General features: G+C 49.3%; 1 protein-coding gene across 4 annotated transcripts in view; it reads right to left on the bottom strand.

Annotated features, from left to right (window-relative positions):
• Positions 1-318: 318 nt before the first annotated feature.
• The window catches only part of SIDT1 (SID1 transmembrane family member 1), a 44,523-nt gene continuing 30,274 nt past the window's right edge, over positions 319-14,567 (bottom strand). For 2 of the 4 annotated variants that reach the window (XM_040572217.1, XM_040572226.1), the window contains exons 12-26: positions 14,147-14,295; positions 13,431-13,504; positions 12,352-12,418; positions 11,276-11,349; positions 10,551-10,674; positions 9,198-9,315; positions 8,096-8,232; positions 6,338-6,446; positions 5,900-5,914; positions 5,078-5,154; positions 3,839-3,885; positions 2,927-3,032; positions 2,512-2,622; positions 1,952-2,065; positions 319-1,642 (exon numbers count right to left, since the gene is read on the bottom strand). In XM_040572217.1, coding sequence (XP_040428151.1) covers positions 1,580-1,642; positions 1,952-2,065; positions 2,512-2,622; positions 2,927-3,032; positions 3,839-3,885; positions 5,078-5,154; positions 5,900-5,914; positions 6,338-6,446; positions 8,096-8,232; positions 9,198-9,315; positions 10,551-10,674; positions 11,276-11,349; positions 12,352-12,418; positions 13,431-13,504; positions 14,147-14,295 — 1,385 coding nt within the window. In that variant the 3' untranslated portion in view covers positions 319-1,579. The remainder of the gene's footprint in view (positions 1,643-1,951; positions 2,066-2,511; positions 2,623-2,926; positions 3,033-3,838; positions 3,886-5,077; positions 5,155-5,899; positions 5,915-6,337; positions 6,447-8,095; positions 8,233-9,197; positions 9,316-10,550; positions 10,675-11,275; positions 11,350-12,351; positions 12,419-13,430; positions 13,505-14,146; positions 14,296-14,567) is intronic. The other 2 variants (XM_040572244.1, XM_040572233.1) reach the window with 1 other exon arrangement.

The raw sequence follows: 14,567 nt of genomic DNA, 5'->3' as shown, positions 1-14,567 counted from the left end.
GGTGTCCCTTTGCCCCGAGCACTCCCCTTACCATTGCTGAGAGCTGTAGCAGGAAGTATTCAGATCAACCTGCAGAGCAGGGAACCAGGAACATTCATTTTATTGACCATCTTGACAAACTTCAACTTAGAAAAAAGTAAAATAAAAACCCGTTAGTGCAAAACCTTCCTAGGAGATACAGACTTCTCAGAGTAGAAAATTACCAGAGTCTTCTGCTTCGGTAAACACAACCAGAATGGAGCCATTGTATCAGTGAATACATGCATATACACCAAAGGAAAAAAAAGTCAGATAACAAAAATAAGGACAGCAGGCCTCAAAGAATAGTTTTAATCCAAAATTAGCAAAGCAGGTCACATTTTAGATGCAACACCTGCAACAATTCACATCTCTTTCTTTTTTTCTCTCTTTTTTTTTTTTTTTAAATAACTGATCATTCAGGAAGAATGTGAAGACATTAAAAAACTTCAAATGCAGAAAAGTTGAAGAAGTGGGGGGAAGAAAGTTTGGTCCAGATCTCTAGATAAAGAGCTCAACCCCAATGTCCCCAAGACCTCCTCTGCACCCCAGCAATTATGGGAACCTGCTTTGCCAAGTTTCCCAAAGCTTGTGGGAAGAGAAAGTCTGAGGCTGCTGGACAGCTTCCCTACTCTCCCCTACCCCTTTAGCGAGGCTCCTGGACTGGACCATGGAGCAGGAACCAAGGAGCGACCCAGCATGCTGGGCTGTGGCTTCACCACTCCATCTCCTTCATGGTCACAGCACATTTGGTGCTGTAAGGAGACCATCGCACTGACAAGTTGTTGCACAGGAGCTGCCAGATAAGGGACGGGAGGCTGTTTAACATGTGTGAGTGAGAGCGGCTGCAATAGCAAGGTGAGGCTCTGCCTCTGGCAGAGCACTTGTGAGCAGCCCTAGTCCACCATCCACATCCAACACTGCAGCCCCTGGACATGTTCCTCTTGTTACTGTAGCTCCTCACCAGCTACAGGAAGAGCCTCTCCTGCAGAAGAGAAAGCAGTCCCCTGCTGCCACCTCAGCTTGGAGGCCTTTGCTCACTCGGCAGCTGTTCTGCACGCTGGGGTGGCGGTGGGACAGAAGCCAAACGCTCCCCCTGGGCTGCCAAAAGGGACCCTCCAAGGGCAGCAGCCTGCAGGGAATAGGCACTGGCTGCCGATGCAGGAGGAGCTGTGTTGCACTTCTCAAACTCACTGGAGAGGAAGCAGAGCACATTGGCAGGGAGGAAAGGAAGCAAAGGTGTTATGAACACCTCTTGTTTCCACCCTCTTCACTGCCTCCAGTACCTGCTGCACCCACGAGACAGAGGGCTGCACGCTGGTTGCAGCTGCTGGGTTGTACCTGCCCCAGAGGGTGTGGTAGCAAAGGAGCAAACATCATCTTCCCTCCCAGTCCTGCCTCAGTTACCGCAGCACCCCTTGGTGCTTGCTGTGGGATCCGGCTCCTCCGCTCCCACGGGGCTGCAGGCCACTGAAGCAAGCCCATTCCCCACAGACACCAGTGGTCCGGCGCTTCAGCCACGGGGCTTGAGGACGCCCCCACGCCTCCGTCCCCCAGGGGCTCAGAACACCGGGATCTTGTCCCTGCGCACCGTGTCCAGGTCATCATCCAGGGTCAGCAGGACCTAAGGAGGGAAATGCAAGGCTGCTTCAGGTCTCACTGGCCAGCCACAGCTGGGGAGAATAGCTGTGTGACCCACAGCCCCAGAGGGAATTTGAGGCAATGAGGCACAGGGAGGAACAAGGCAAATGAGGAAGCCTGATTCCAGTAGCGAGGGAGCATCCCACTGTGAAGGATGTCTTCAGGCAGAGCCAAGAAGAGTTGGGGTACTTCTGTGGTGTTGTAGGGTGGCTGCAGCTCCACACGCACATGGAGGGACAAGGAAAAGGAAGAGAGGGGGAGGCCATATGGCAGAGCTGAGAGCAAGACTTACCAGAAAGGAGAAGAACAGAGCAGCTGCAGAGAGGAAGTGCCAGACATCATGGTCATCAAAGAAGCCTAGCAGGATGCATGGCCGGTTCTTCTCCCGGGACTCTGCTGGAGTCTCCTAGGGGAGAGAGCAGGTGGTCAGGACCTGCTATCTGCTCACACAGGACTGTGCAAGCCACTTTGAACCCTCTAGAGAGCACCCTGCTCTAACCCTCCACGAGGAAGAAAAGAAAAAGCACTGTGTTGACAGGACATGAAGCAAGAACATGGGAGGAATGTAATGTAATGCTTCACACCTGGGGAGAGACCTGGGACCACAACCCACAGCTTGGGTTGGATAAGTCATCTCTCCACAGGTGCAGGCAAAGTCATTGTTGGCTCAACACAGCTTCTCATGCTCCCTTCCCAATCTGCTAAAGGAGCTGAGCCATTTCAGTTCTCCATGAGCAGACCAAAATTTTTGCCTATAGTATTTTATTTTAATTTTTGTAGAAAAAGAACAACAGGAAGGAAAGGTGACAAGAGACAGACACAGGCAGAAGGATGGCAAAAGGGAAACATTACCTCCCAGCTGCTGAGGGTCTGGAAGAAGAAGTAGAGGGCAGCCGCCCACACCACTGCTGTGGCCACAATGCAGAACAGAGGGATGGGCAGGAGCTTCTCGGAGCTGCGGAGCTGCAGGGAGGGATGCAGCCTCACCACGGGGGCTTCCCAGGGGCCAGAGCCACACACGGGGCTGGCCTGCCAACCTCCATGAAGGGTCGCCCACTCCAGGAAGATGCAGTCCAGTTACCCTGAAGACAATCACTGCGCAGCATCCCCTTCCCAATGCCAGCCCCTTGTCCCACCCCAGACCCCACAAAGGCCTCCCCATGCCCCTCTGCAGCACTGCAGGAGTCCAGACTGCAGCCAAAAGGAGGCCTATTCCTTCCCCTTCAGAGGCAGGCAACCCTGAGACAGCTATATCTCCCTTTTTTACCTTCATGATGATGTAGAAAGCCAGATACAGCAACAGGTTACAGATAAAGATGCCCAGTATGTAGGAGGCAAAGTCTCTGGGCCGATACACCAGCCCAAAGATAGCACTGAGGGGAGAGAGGGGAGAAGAGACATTAGACAGCTTCTTCCATTGGAGACAGGGTACATCCCCAAACTGATCAACACCTGCATCTCCCCCCAGACCACAGGACACGGCAACATTGCTGCAGCCTCCCAGTTTCCTGGAGAAAATAGTGTTCAGCCCTGTTCCCCGTTGAAACGCAAAGTGAAACAGACTCATCCACGTTCATCCACTGAGAGTGACCAGAGATACCAGAGGAAAGGCCTTGGGTTGCTTCCACCCCATGGCCAAATGGATCTCACTCAGAAGGACTTGGCCCCAGATCTCTGTGTTTAGCACAGGGCATGTTCCTGAGAAGCAGCTTTAGAAAACAGCAAGAGTTTAAGGCAACGATTTCATGTCTCATCCAAGACCTGGTCCCTCCAGCCATCCAGTTACTGCTGAGCTAGGCTCTGCAACTGTGACTAGTTAAGTGTCTCTAACAAATCTCCTGCACCTGGGCTGTGCTGGAAACCTCCCAGCTACAAGGGACATGTGCATAGCACAACAGAGCACTGTGGTGGCAGACCAACCCTGGACAAGCTTGTCAGACACAAGCCATGAGACAGCACTGGCTGAAACACTAAGGGATGTCTCAGGTATCTCTGTAGTGCCCTGCAACCCATAGACCTGGATCCATCTCTTTGCCAAAATGTGTCAGAAGGGCTCCAGGACGGGACTATTGCAAGGCACTGCTGCATTTCCCCACCACCACAGACCACCTGCATGTCAGTTCTGAATCCTTCTGCCCACACGCACAAGTACACAAGACACTGGCAGCCCACTACTTACAAGGACCAGTTGACCAGGTTTCCAACGATGAGCAACACCATCCTGTCCTGAAAAGAAGACATCAGTGTTCGTATGAAAGCAGAAGGAAACAAGAAGAGGCCTTTGCCTCAGAAATTCAGGATAGCATTATCTGAGGATTTGGAGTCTGGTTCCTGTAAATGTGTATGCACCTGGCTCTCACATTTGCTCCACAGTAGCACGTGTCATATGAACACTGCTCTGGCCCTCACAGGTTTGACGAGAGCATTGCAAAATAGAGACTAAACATCTACATAAAAGGACCAGCCCATCACTTAAGAATCAGTCTCGGGAGGCTCATTTGTCTGTAAATCCTTCGACTAAGTTTCCACTGTTTTCCTCGTTAGATTCCTCTCCCCACACCAATTTACATGAAGTTTATTGCACAGAAAAAGGACGTTTGAAAGAGGAAGCTGGAAAAAATTTTGATAGCTTCCCACACGTATTCAGAGAGCTCTTTTTCACCAGTCTCACCATTAGCAAGGGAAGAACTTTAACTATGGCAGAAGGGTTACATCTGTGGGGCATGTGCATTTATGCTTACACAGCTGCTTTTATGACTTAGCTATTTCAGGCCAGCCAGGCTTATTTTATGCTTGAGTGCACCAAGTTTGCTTGCAAAATTCAGTCTGAGGCTTATTGTGAAACTGGGGAATTAAAAAAAATGTAGCCCATAAATAAAAAACTTAATTTGGCTTCAAACACTAATAATGCTCTCTGCCCAGGGGAAAGCAATCAGTGGGATACGAGGTAACAGCTACTGGTTTTGTTGTTGTTGGGTTTTGTTTGTTCGTTTGTTTTGTTTTGGTATTTTATTTTTTTTTAAACACTGCCTGCCCCGAGGTGCTGTAGTAGTAATAGCCATTGCATAAGCCACACAGCCATGGTAGTCACTGTATTCCCTGGAGAGACTGTGCTGCACAGAGCCTTAACCCAATTCATTTGAACTGATGTCTCCAGAGAGGAAGAGCAAAGGCAAATACAATCATGCTTGTATCATCTTTGCTTTGATGTTTTATTCACCAAGCCTTACATCCGAGAAGTTCTGGTGGGGTTAAACAGCTCCAGCAGAGATCTATAATTACTTATACATTGGTGGGGCCAGGGGGAGAGAAGGGAAGCAGGCAGCATCACTTTTGCAGATAGTCACAACCCTTTCTTCTGTACACTGGAAAGTGACCAAATGCTGAGGGAGGTGCTGCGATGTGAGAAATCACCTACCATGTACATCGGCCGACTGCACTGCTGGATACAGTCTGTGTACAGCACCATCGCTGCCCGACGAAATATCCCCAAGTCTGCCAAAGAAGAGAAGTCAGTGTAGCCAGCAGAGCGAGCTCCAAAGTGCCCACAGGAGAAAGATGCAGGCACCCACTGGCTAACAGAGGATCCAGAGTGTGGAGGTCAGGGTGTTCACAGATTAATTTCTTGCCCTTTGGGAGCAGCCCATGCTGAGCAGAAGGGCAGCCACCAGGGGATGTGGACAGTGTTTGGCCAAAACAACAGGTTAAAAACCAAACATCCCCTTGACACTGGCACTGCCCAGAAATCTAATAGGCCCTGTCTGTCCACTTACACAGGTTGGCTTTGCAGCCATTTCTCTTTAGGGCAGATGTGTATGTAGGAAGGGGAAAAGTACTTTCCATGGAACAAGCTGGCAGAGCAGGGAAACACAGCAGACACTCATCTGTTGTACGAGGGGCCTAGAGAGGCAGGGTGTACTCAAGCCATTCCTGCTCCCAAAAGCATTGTGAAAACTTCACTGGAGAGCCATCAGGGGTAGTGGGGATGGACAGACATGCATGCACACAAACACCCCTCTTAAGTCACAAACGTGGAGCTCAAGAAGGCTCCCGAGCCAAGATCAGAGCTCTCCTGTGCTACACCGTACCCTTCCTGCCGAGGAGCAGCACAGCTGCTGGCAAACTGACTTCACTTCTCCAGGTGGCACACGAGCCTGCCCACCCCTCACATCCATGCATCCCCAGCCGCTAAGCTGCTGTTCAGTCTGTTCAGACAAGAATGGGAGCTGCTCCCAGTTACCTGAATCAGGGCCATCTGAGGCAGACAGGAGCAGAAGAGGAAGGAGAAACATGTTTGTAAGCAGAGCACGAGAACCAGGATCCCCACCAAACCTCCTCCCCCTCTCCCCACGAGGGGGGGTTTATCTGGCTCACCCCTCTGAGTACAGCACAAGGGAGAGCTGCAGCTGTACGGCAGACTCCCTGGGAGCCCAGGTCTTTTGGCACCACAGGGCAGACGGGGTCTGCTGATTCCCATGGTCTGGGAAGCAGCAACATGAGGACTTGAGAGGCCAGGAAGAGCAACAGATGAGGGAGAGGACAGGATAACCCAGAACACAAGAGCACACTGCAAGGCTGGCCTCACAGCTGCACCAAATGCCACTGAGGTGGCTCACATGGCTTTGAGCAGGAGGCACCTGCACGCCCCAGGGGAAGAGGGCTCAGCCACAGCACTCACCAATCTTGAAGCGGCCCATGTAGTAGATCTGGGTACTGAGAGCCAGTGAGGCCAGCACATGGATCATCGAGAAAATGACCCAAAACCACATACCATTTTTCCCAAACACCTGAAAGCAAAGACATATTAAAAGCAAACTGAGCCCTGTTACCAGCAGGATGATCCTTTTCTCTCCTGTGTCACCACGGTGCATTAGACAGCCCCACTGAGCATGGAAGAGAAACCCCCAAATCCTCCAAGCCGAAACAGATCTATAAATCCAAACATAGTTCAGGAAAGCAAGAGGAGCTCAGCACTTCTGGAGGATGGACTTTTCCTCCCAAATATCCCTTCAGACAAGGGTGACCACTAAGAAGGACTGCAGCTGGCTCAGGGAGCAGAGAAACAGGGACTCCCAAATTAGGCAAGCTCTCTGGTCAGCAGCTGGATTTTACAAAGGCAGTCAGAGAACCAACCATTACTTTACCAAGTGCACTACTGCAATCCCAAAAGGATAAAGCTGTTCTGTGGGTAATTGTAGGCTTTTGGTTTATTTAAAGACTGGAAGTGACCTATTAAAACATTAATATTTCAGTTATACATTGAAGAGTCCAGAAACTCCAGTCTGCTGATAGGCTGTGACCACACATTCCCCTCCCCTGGAGCCACAGCACATGCCTGAACTTTTCCTTTTGCATTGAGAAAAAAAGCAAGCTGAAAGCCTCTGAATGAATGGAGCAAGAGAGACATGCAGCTTATAAGCTCCACCCTACAACTTCAAAATATCTCACAAAAAATCATACAGCATCCCATAATAAAAGTGCAGTGTTTTGAACCTGTTTTGAACAGTGTTTGTGCAAATCTAGCACAGCTATCAAGAGATTCTTGGAAATTCTTGAGTTCACCAGCTATTCCTTCTTGCCTTATCCCACAGACAGCCTCTTACCTTCATAGAATCAATGGGCATTCTGCGTTATGTGGGGTAGAGTTTGGCTAACAGTCCTGCTGGGACCCAGCCAGTAGTTCAAAGCAAGAATTCAATGGATTTTGCCTGGTTACTGCTGAATGAAACAATCCTACAGTCCTCCAAATGCAGAGAACCAGAGACCTCCAAGGTAAAGAAAGCACAGGCCAGGGATTCGGGCAAACCCAGCTCAGCACTTGCAATGCTATGAGCAAAGAGGCAAAGCTCTGTACCAGCCTGACCCACCAGTGTCTGCTGGTGTCAAAGGGTGACCCTCTTGTGACTCCCTCTGCTCTAGTGCCCTTCTGTAAGCAAATATTCCAGAAACTTGCCTGGGATCCTACCAGCCATTATTCTCACTGTGTATTTCTCCAAAAATAGCAAGGCCAATGGCAGGAGATGTGGCCAGCGCTGTAGATTTTTCCAGATGGGAGAAAGAGGCACAAGCAACCAGGTCAGGACACTTGTCTGGGAAGCTCAGCCAGCCTCACCTTCCTCTTCCAAAGTGGGTCACCCTACTGCAGGCGAGCCATGTGCCTGTACACAGACACCTTGGTGCACGAAGGAGGGAAGGAGGGTGTAGGTAGGCAAAGCCTGAAAAGGAGCCCACCTAGGGAAACTCTGCCCTTCCCATCCCTGTGAGATCAGGGAAAGGAAGGAGGTAAAAACCAAAAGCACCAGAAATTCAAATTCTAGCAGCTGCTTAACACACTTTCATCCAGCTCTGCTGTTCTCCCCTGTCCTTTGCCCACTTAAGCCATATTTCCAGCCACACTGTCTGCTTCCCAGAGAACATAGGTAAGAGAGAGCCATACCACTCCAAGGACAGCCAGACAGATGACCACAGCAAACGAGGCATAGGCAGAGTAGGCGCTGGCATTGATGTCTGGGTGGCGAGTCTGGTAGAGCTTAAGCATGCACAGTCCTGCAATCATGTACATGAAGGAGGTATCTATGGAGGGAACACAATAAAAAGTAAAAGCAGGTACTGGGTACTACCAGCAGGCTGAGAAAGCTGCTCAAAGTATGTACAGAGAAATGGGGCAGCAGGGTCTAACTCAAGGCCAGCTGGCACAAATCCCTGATGCTGTACTGCATCGTTCAGCAGCTTGTGCTTTGCTATCTTGCAGCACACCTACCATGCTCTGGGGCAACAAAAAAGAAGCTCAGAAGAAAAGTGCCCAAAACAGGACAGCACAGAAATAGGCAAGGAAATGCAGAATGGTTGAGGTTAAATGGGACCTCTGGAGGTCATCTGATTCCACTCCCTTGCTTAAGCAGGATCAGCTATGACAGGGTTGTTCAGGACCGTGTCAAGCTTTGAATACATCTCCACAGAAGGAGATTCCACAAACTCTGAGCAATCCATTCCAGTCTTTGACGACCCTCCCAATTACAAAAAAAAAAGCATTTTCCTGTGTTTGAATGGAGTTTCCTGTCCTCATCCTGTCACTGGGCACCTCTGAGAACAGCGTGGTTGCATTGTCTTCATTCCCTCTCATCTGAAATTTATGCATGCAGGCAAGTTTCCCCCCTCTCCCCGAGCCTCCTCTTCTCCAGGAAGGTGAAGGGGCTCCACAGTGGAAAGTTTCCACTGCAATGGCAGACAGAGGCTTCCTGGGCCTGAGCACTTGGCCACTCAGGCTGTACACTTGCCATCTTCAAACTCTGAGCGGCAAAGGCAAAGGGAGTTCATGCCAACAGCACACTACCAGAGTCTCAAGGTCTGGAGAGGAGGCCAAAATACATCAGTCCCCATCATCCAAAGCCTCTCTACCTCCTGACTGAGCCCTGGAACAGGCAAGCTCCAGGGAGCCTAGCAAGGGTAGAGGGGTGAGAAACACTGGCAATTCAGCAGGAGACAGAGCATGGCCTATCCTACTTCCAGCACACGAGGAAAAAGGCAACTCAGCTTACCAAACTGGAAATTAGAGTAGTTAGGGCAGACATGGTAACAGGCACTGAGCACGCCTTCCATCATCAGAGCGATGCCCATAGCATAAAAAAGACCAAAATGCTTTGGGATCCCATAGTCCTGGAAGAGAACAGAGCTGTACAGAAAGTGCCCTCACCGTCCTGATTACAAGCAAACTTTCATTCTCCATCAATTCATCCCTCCTAACCCCTACACATGTCCTTCAGCATGTGTGCAATTGTAGCCATACTGCGTGGCTGGTAGAATCCACAGGCAGGGAATCCAAGTTAACTACACAAGCCTCTGGTCTAAAGACCTCAGATGACCTTGTTACTGACATCTGGAGACCAAAATGTCACTGCCCTGTAGCTGTGCTGTGCTACATCCTGCACAAAATAGAGAGCAACAGGGACCCAGAAGAGCAGCCTTGCTCTTGTGGTCATTGAGGGGTTAAAGGCACCTGGGTAGCAGAGTCCATCAACACAGCTAAGAAAGCGTCTCCATCAGGATCTGGCTGGGATCTCATCTGAAAGCCCATAAGCACCAGAACCCTAAATCTGCTAAGGCCTTTACTTGCTACCAAGCCGGTGAAAGAGCTGCCTTTCTCCAGAAATCACCAGCATGACTGCCCACAGGGCTGCAGATTTCCTCCATCATCTCCCGGTACATACTGAAGAGACCGTAAAGGTTCTGACTACAACAAGCTCTGCTTCAGAGCTCAAAGAGCCAAATTCCTCTGGATTATCATACAATGCTTTGTGCCTTCTTGCTAACAAGAGTAACAAGAAGAAACTCTTGGCTGTGTTGTACAAATCAAACCTCACTACTAACAAAATCACTCTCCAGAGGAAGAAAAAAATAAACAAATATTTCAGCAACACCACATTTAGCAGGATGTTAGTTAAGGCTGCACTTTTCACAAACCCCATTACAAACCTATGTCTAGCTTTTTGTTCACAGGAACATATTGCTTTCTAGAAGACAGATGCTTCTCCCCACTGCCACGTCATGGGACAAAATAGGGATCCAGATGTGCTCCCAGATATCTGTCCCTGTTCTTCCACAGTGAACACCAGAGGAAGAGACACAGCCACAAGAGTTGTTCCTCTACTCATCTCCCTGTCTTTGCAAGTCCAGGCTGGGTAACCACAGCAACACAGACACACTGCAAGCAGTAAAGTGGTGGGGTGTGCAGGAACATGTCTCACCTCCACCCTTTTTCAGTGAAGGAAAAAGAGGAGAATTCAATCCTCCAGCAAGGAAGGCAAATTGAAAACCACCGTGCATTGCTCTGGTTGTCAAGTTCACCCTGCCCTTCCTCCCTCTACTTGGCCCCATGCAACCATGTTCCTTACCAGGGTATAGATATCTTTCATCTCCATGGCCCGACGGTGGAGGATGTCTCTGCGCAACACAATGAGGAGGAAGAGAAAACCCAGCAGCGTGTGGCCCACATTGCTGAGAATGTTGTTGAAGGCACTGCAGGAAAGAAGAAAGTTTACGACAAGGGCAGCATAGCAGCAGGAGGCTGAACTCCGGGCCACAATAAACTGAATCCATTTTGTCCCCCCTTACCTCCACCATCCTCCACCTCGGCAGCTGCAAAACACCTGCCGTTTTTACGCACTGGACTACAATTTTAGGTTGAGTAGTTCATCTGCCGTGGTAAATTTAACACTTTTTTTTGTGAGATTCCCAACTCTGGGTTCTTTTTGCAGTCCAGTATTAGGTCAGAGAAGTGCTGCACTGAAAGGACTGATCTGAACTGCTCTTCAGAGCTGCTTCTCCTTGGATACATGTGAAAGTGTCCAAACGAGCACGAGCCCTTCATTGCTGCCAAGCAGCTTTGCTGGGGCAACCTAAGTACCACATATTCCTGGGTGCATATCTGACTGCAACAGAAAGCCACTGCTGAGGTCAACAGAAACCCCAGGAAGACTCTGCTCAGAGCCCTAAACTATCAGCAGGTCTTATCAGCATGGTTGCTGCAAACCTTGTAAGGATAAACCCCCAACCTGGACACAGCATGAGCACCCTGGATGCATAAGGCAATAATGCAGTGACCACAGGGCTCACTCACCTCAGGACCCCGAGGGGATGAGCACACAGAAAGTTGTAGTAGCAGATGTCCTGATTGCCTGTCACATTCACTACCTGGACAGAAAGGAGGTGAGAGACCTGATGTTAGCAAATCCTCCCTGTTTGGACGCATTTGTGTTGTGCAAACACAGTGCATTTACAAGGTGTAAGTGACAAACTGCATGTACAGCACTTGAGGGCTGCAGCTCTGCAGCCACTACACTCTGCAGCTTTTCATGAGCCACTGTAGCTCAGGATCCACAAGGTCTTGAAAAGCAGCAAAGCTTGTGGCAGCCCATCAGAGTCCTTCAGACAGGATTAGGGTGAGCTGCCGTTGGCTGAGCCCTTGACTGGCTTGAAACCCATCTGGTCTTTTTTGTTCTCTTTGCCTAGCTTCAGTACTTGGGGCAGAGCAGGGACCAGGTGCCGGTGTTTCAGAAGAAAGTCACTGTGTAGTCAGATGCAAAGAGGCATGTAGGGACCAGGAGGCAGCCTAACAGTAGCACTGGCATGGGGAGTACCAACATCTGCAAGCAAAGCTTTTATGGGGGGCAAGATATTGCTACAGGCCACAGACCTGACAACGTTTTTTGGAGAAAACAGTGTGTGCGCTCTCACCCAACAGCACTAACAGAACTAGGATGAGAAACAGATCTGCTTGCAAATCTTGGAATAACAGCAGGATATCAAGGACTGGAAGAAATCACTCATATCATAGCAAACCGTACTTGCTTTTGGTTGTTTTTCAAAGATAACAGCAGGTTCCTCCTGCCTCTAAAATGAAATAAGCCCTAAATGAGGCATTGGAGGATAAGGAAAACAGAGGAGCAGTGAGCTGCAATCCCTGCTTACTATGCAGAAATAGCAGAATAACTGCAGCAGAATAATAAGCTAGCAACAGTGATCAAAACCTGGTACAGAGAGCAGCTAAAGTAAACTGCTCCTCAAAGACAGAGCAGGATTCCTCGGGGACCCCAATTTCACTGCAACTGTCACCCTTGCACTGTGCAGCCACAGATCATGTTTAAAGACAAGATGACCCCAAGACCTGGAGACAGCCCACAAAGGCCAACGCACCGTCTGGTAGGTGATGACAAGCTGGATGACGGGCAGGGCATAAAACACTGCGATGGTGATGATGTTCCTGCAGAGAGGAGGCAGAAGCAGCAGTTACACACACCAACACAATCTCTGCTCCCACAGCACAGAGCCTCACAGGGCTGGTGGAGGAGCAGGAACACCCGAGTGCCTAAGGGCACAGGCCCTTCTCTCCCTGCCACTGCTTTATACCAGCTCTGGTTGTGATCCCCATGAAGCAGAAGAACAAATGAACTAATCCAAACAGGAGGCAAACGCCACAGGCACAAGAAAAGCCAGGATGTGCACCACAAGCTTGTGGGTTTGGGTTCCAAATCATTGAATGATTTGAGTTGGAAGGGACTTTAAAGACCTAGTTCCAAGCCCCCTGCCATGGGCAGGGACACCTTCCACTAGACCAGGTTGCCCAAAGCCTCATCCAACCTGGCCTTAAAAGCTATTACCCCTTGTATTATTACTACATTTCCTAATAAAGAGTCTCTCCCCATCTTTCCTATAGACGCCCTTTCAGTATTGGAAGGCCACTGTAAGGTCTCCCTGGAGCCTTCTCTTCTCCAGCCTGAACAACCCCAACTCCCTCAGTGTTTCTTCATAGGAGAGGTGCTCCAGCCCTCTGATCATTTTTCTGGCCCTCCTCTGGACCCACTCAAATAGGTCGATGTCTCTCTTGTACTGGGGACCCCTTCCTGTAGTACTCCAGGTGGGGTATCAAGTGAGCAGAGCAGAGGGGGAGAATCACCTTCCTCATCCCGCTGGCCATACCTCAGTTCCCCCTTCCCCATTATGTTCTAGCACATTGCTTGTTACCACACTTTAAAGAAGTTAATGCAAACCAGTGACCATTGCCAGGATCACGTGTGCACTGGTCCACAGACATCCTCATTTGAGGTACGTGGGATCTGCAGTTGCTGGTTAGAAAAGGGTGTAACAGGACAGCTCAGAGAATATCCTCAGGCCTAAACTGTGGTTCTAAAGACAAGCATGTGGACACAGATGGAGAGTCCACAACCAGAGACTGGGTCCCAAGCTTGGGCCTTGACAATTTGTCTTCTCCTTACCAAAAATAAATTTTGTATTTTTTGCTGACAATCCTTCGGTCCTTCCTGGACAAGTCTGAGAGATAGAGGAATACCTAAAACATTAATGAGAGAAGAAAGAGGGAAGAAAAAAAAACAGAAAAGAACTGATGAAAAAGGCAGTAGAAAATCTTGAAGCACTTAGAAAACATGCAGCTTGGTGCAATTTACACCATCTTTACATAGCAATGTAAGAGCTCCTTTGCTCATGAAGAATCCCTTGATTCTGTGTTGAACTAGTTCTACAAAACCCTCAGACCTCCAGGAATGGCTCTCAGTTGTCGTCCCACACAGAGCAGTGCAGGGCAACAAAAGAAGGCAATTTCTGAGAGCTGATAGCTTAAATCACAAAACGTGTCAGTCACTCTATACATCTACTGGAGTCACTACTCCTACCAGACATCATTGCACGTTATTTTCTCTCTCTGCTGTCCTTGGACTTTCTGGGACACTCTGGGATTCCTTCATCTTTCTCAATAGTTCCCAACACATTCTGATTTTCCACTTTATGTCACTCATTTCAGCAGTGTGCTTAGCACATCAAGAAAACATCCTAGACTCTGAAAGAACACTAAGAAGCATGTTCATCCATATTAAATGGAAACCACCCAAGAGGGAAGTGGAAACTTAAAATTTCTGGAGAGTGACTAGTGTTGGTCCTAGCCCAGCTGTGTCCACGGCCCCAGCAGCAGCCATACTTTAGTGCGGATGACATTCTTGTCGCTTTCAATTTCTGGCATGGTGTCGAAGTCGCTCTCCTCCTCCACAGAACTGTCTGTGTCAGAACCAGCTGGTGGCCCACGCTCAGGGGAAGACAACTGCCGTCCACCACTGGAGCTAGACTCATCTGGAGCACAGCAGGAAGAAGGAAACACGCAGGGTAAATGCTAAATCCCTCTATGCACAACAGCAAGGAGGATGCCCAGATATCTGCAGCAATACACTGGGAAGAGCCAATGTGATTATTCAGGGAACACACTTTTCCACGATCATAAAGCTTCCTAAAAGTCTCAGATATCAGCTAAGAGCACTTTCAAGGACTATCTCTATTCTTCCTGTTCCTTGTCCCTCCCACCTCCTTCCCTCAGTAGTTTTCTTTTTTTTCCCCCCTGCTTTTAC

The sequence above is a fragment of the Cygnus olor genome, chromosome 1 (genome assembly GCF_009769625.2).
Source record: "Cygnus olor isolate bCygOlo1 chromosome 1, bCygOlo1.pri.v2, whole genome shotgun sequence".
NCBI lineage: Eukaryota > Metazoa > Chordata > Aves > Anseriformes > Anatidae > Cygnus > Cygnus olor.
Note: the sequence above shows the minus strand (reverse complement) of the source record. Positions and strands in the feature narration are given on the sequence as shown.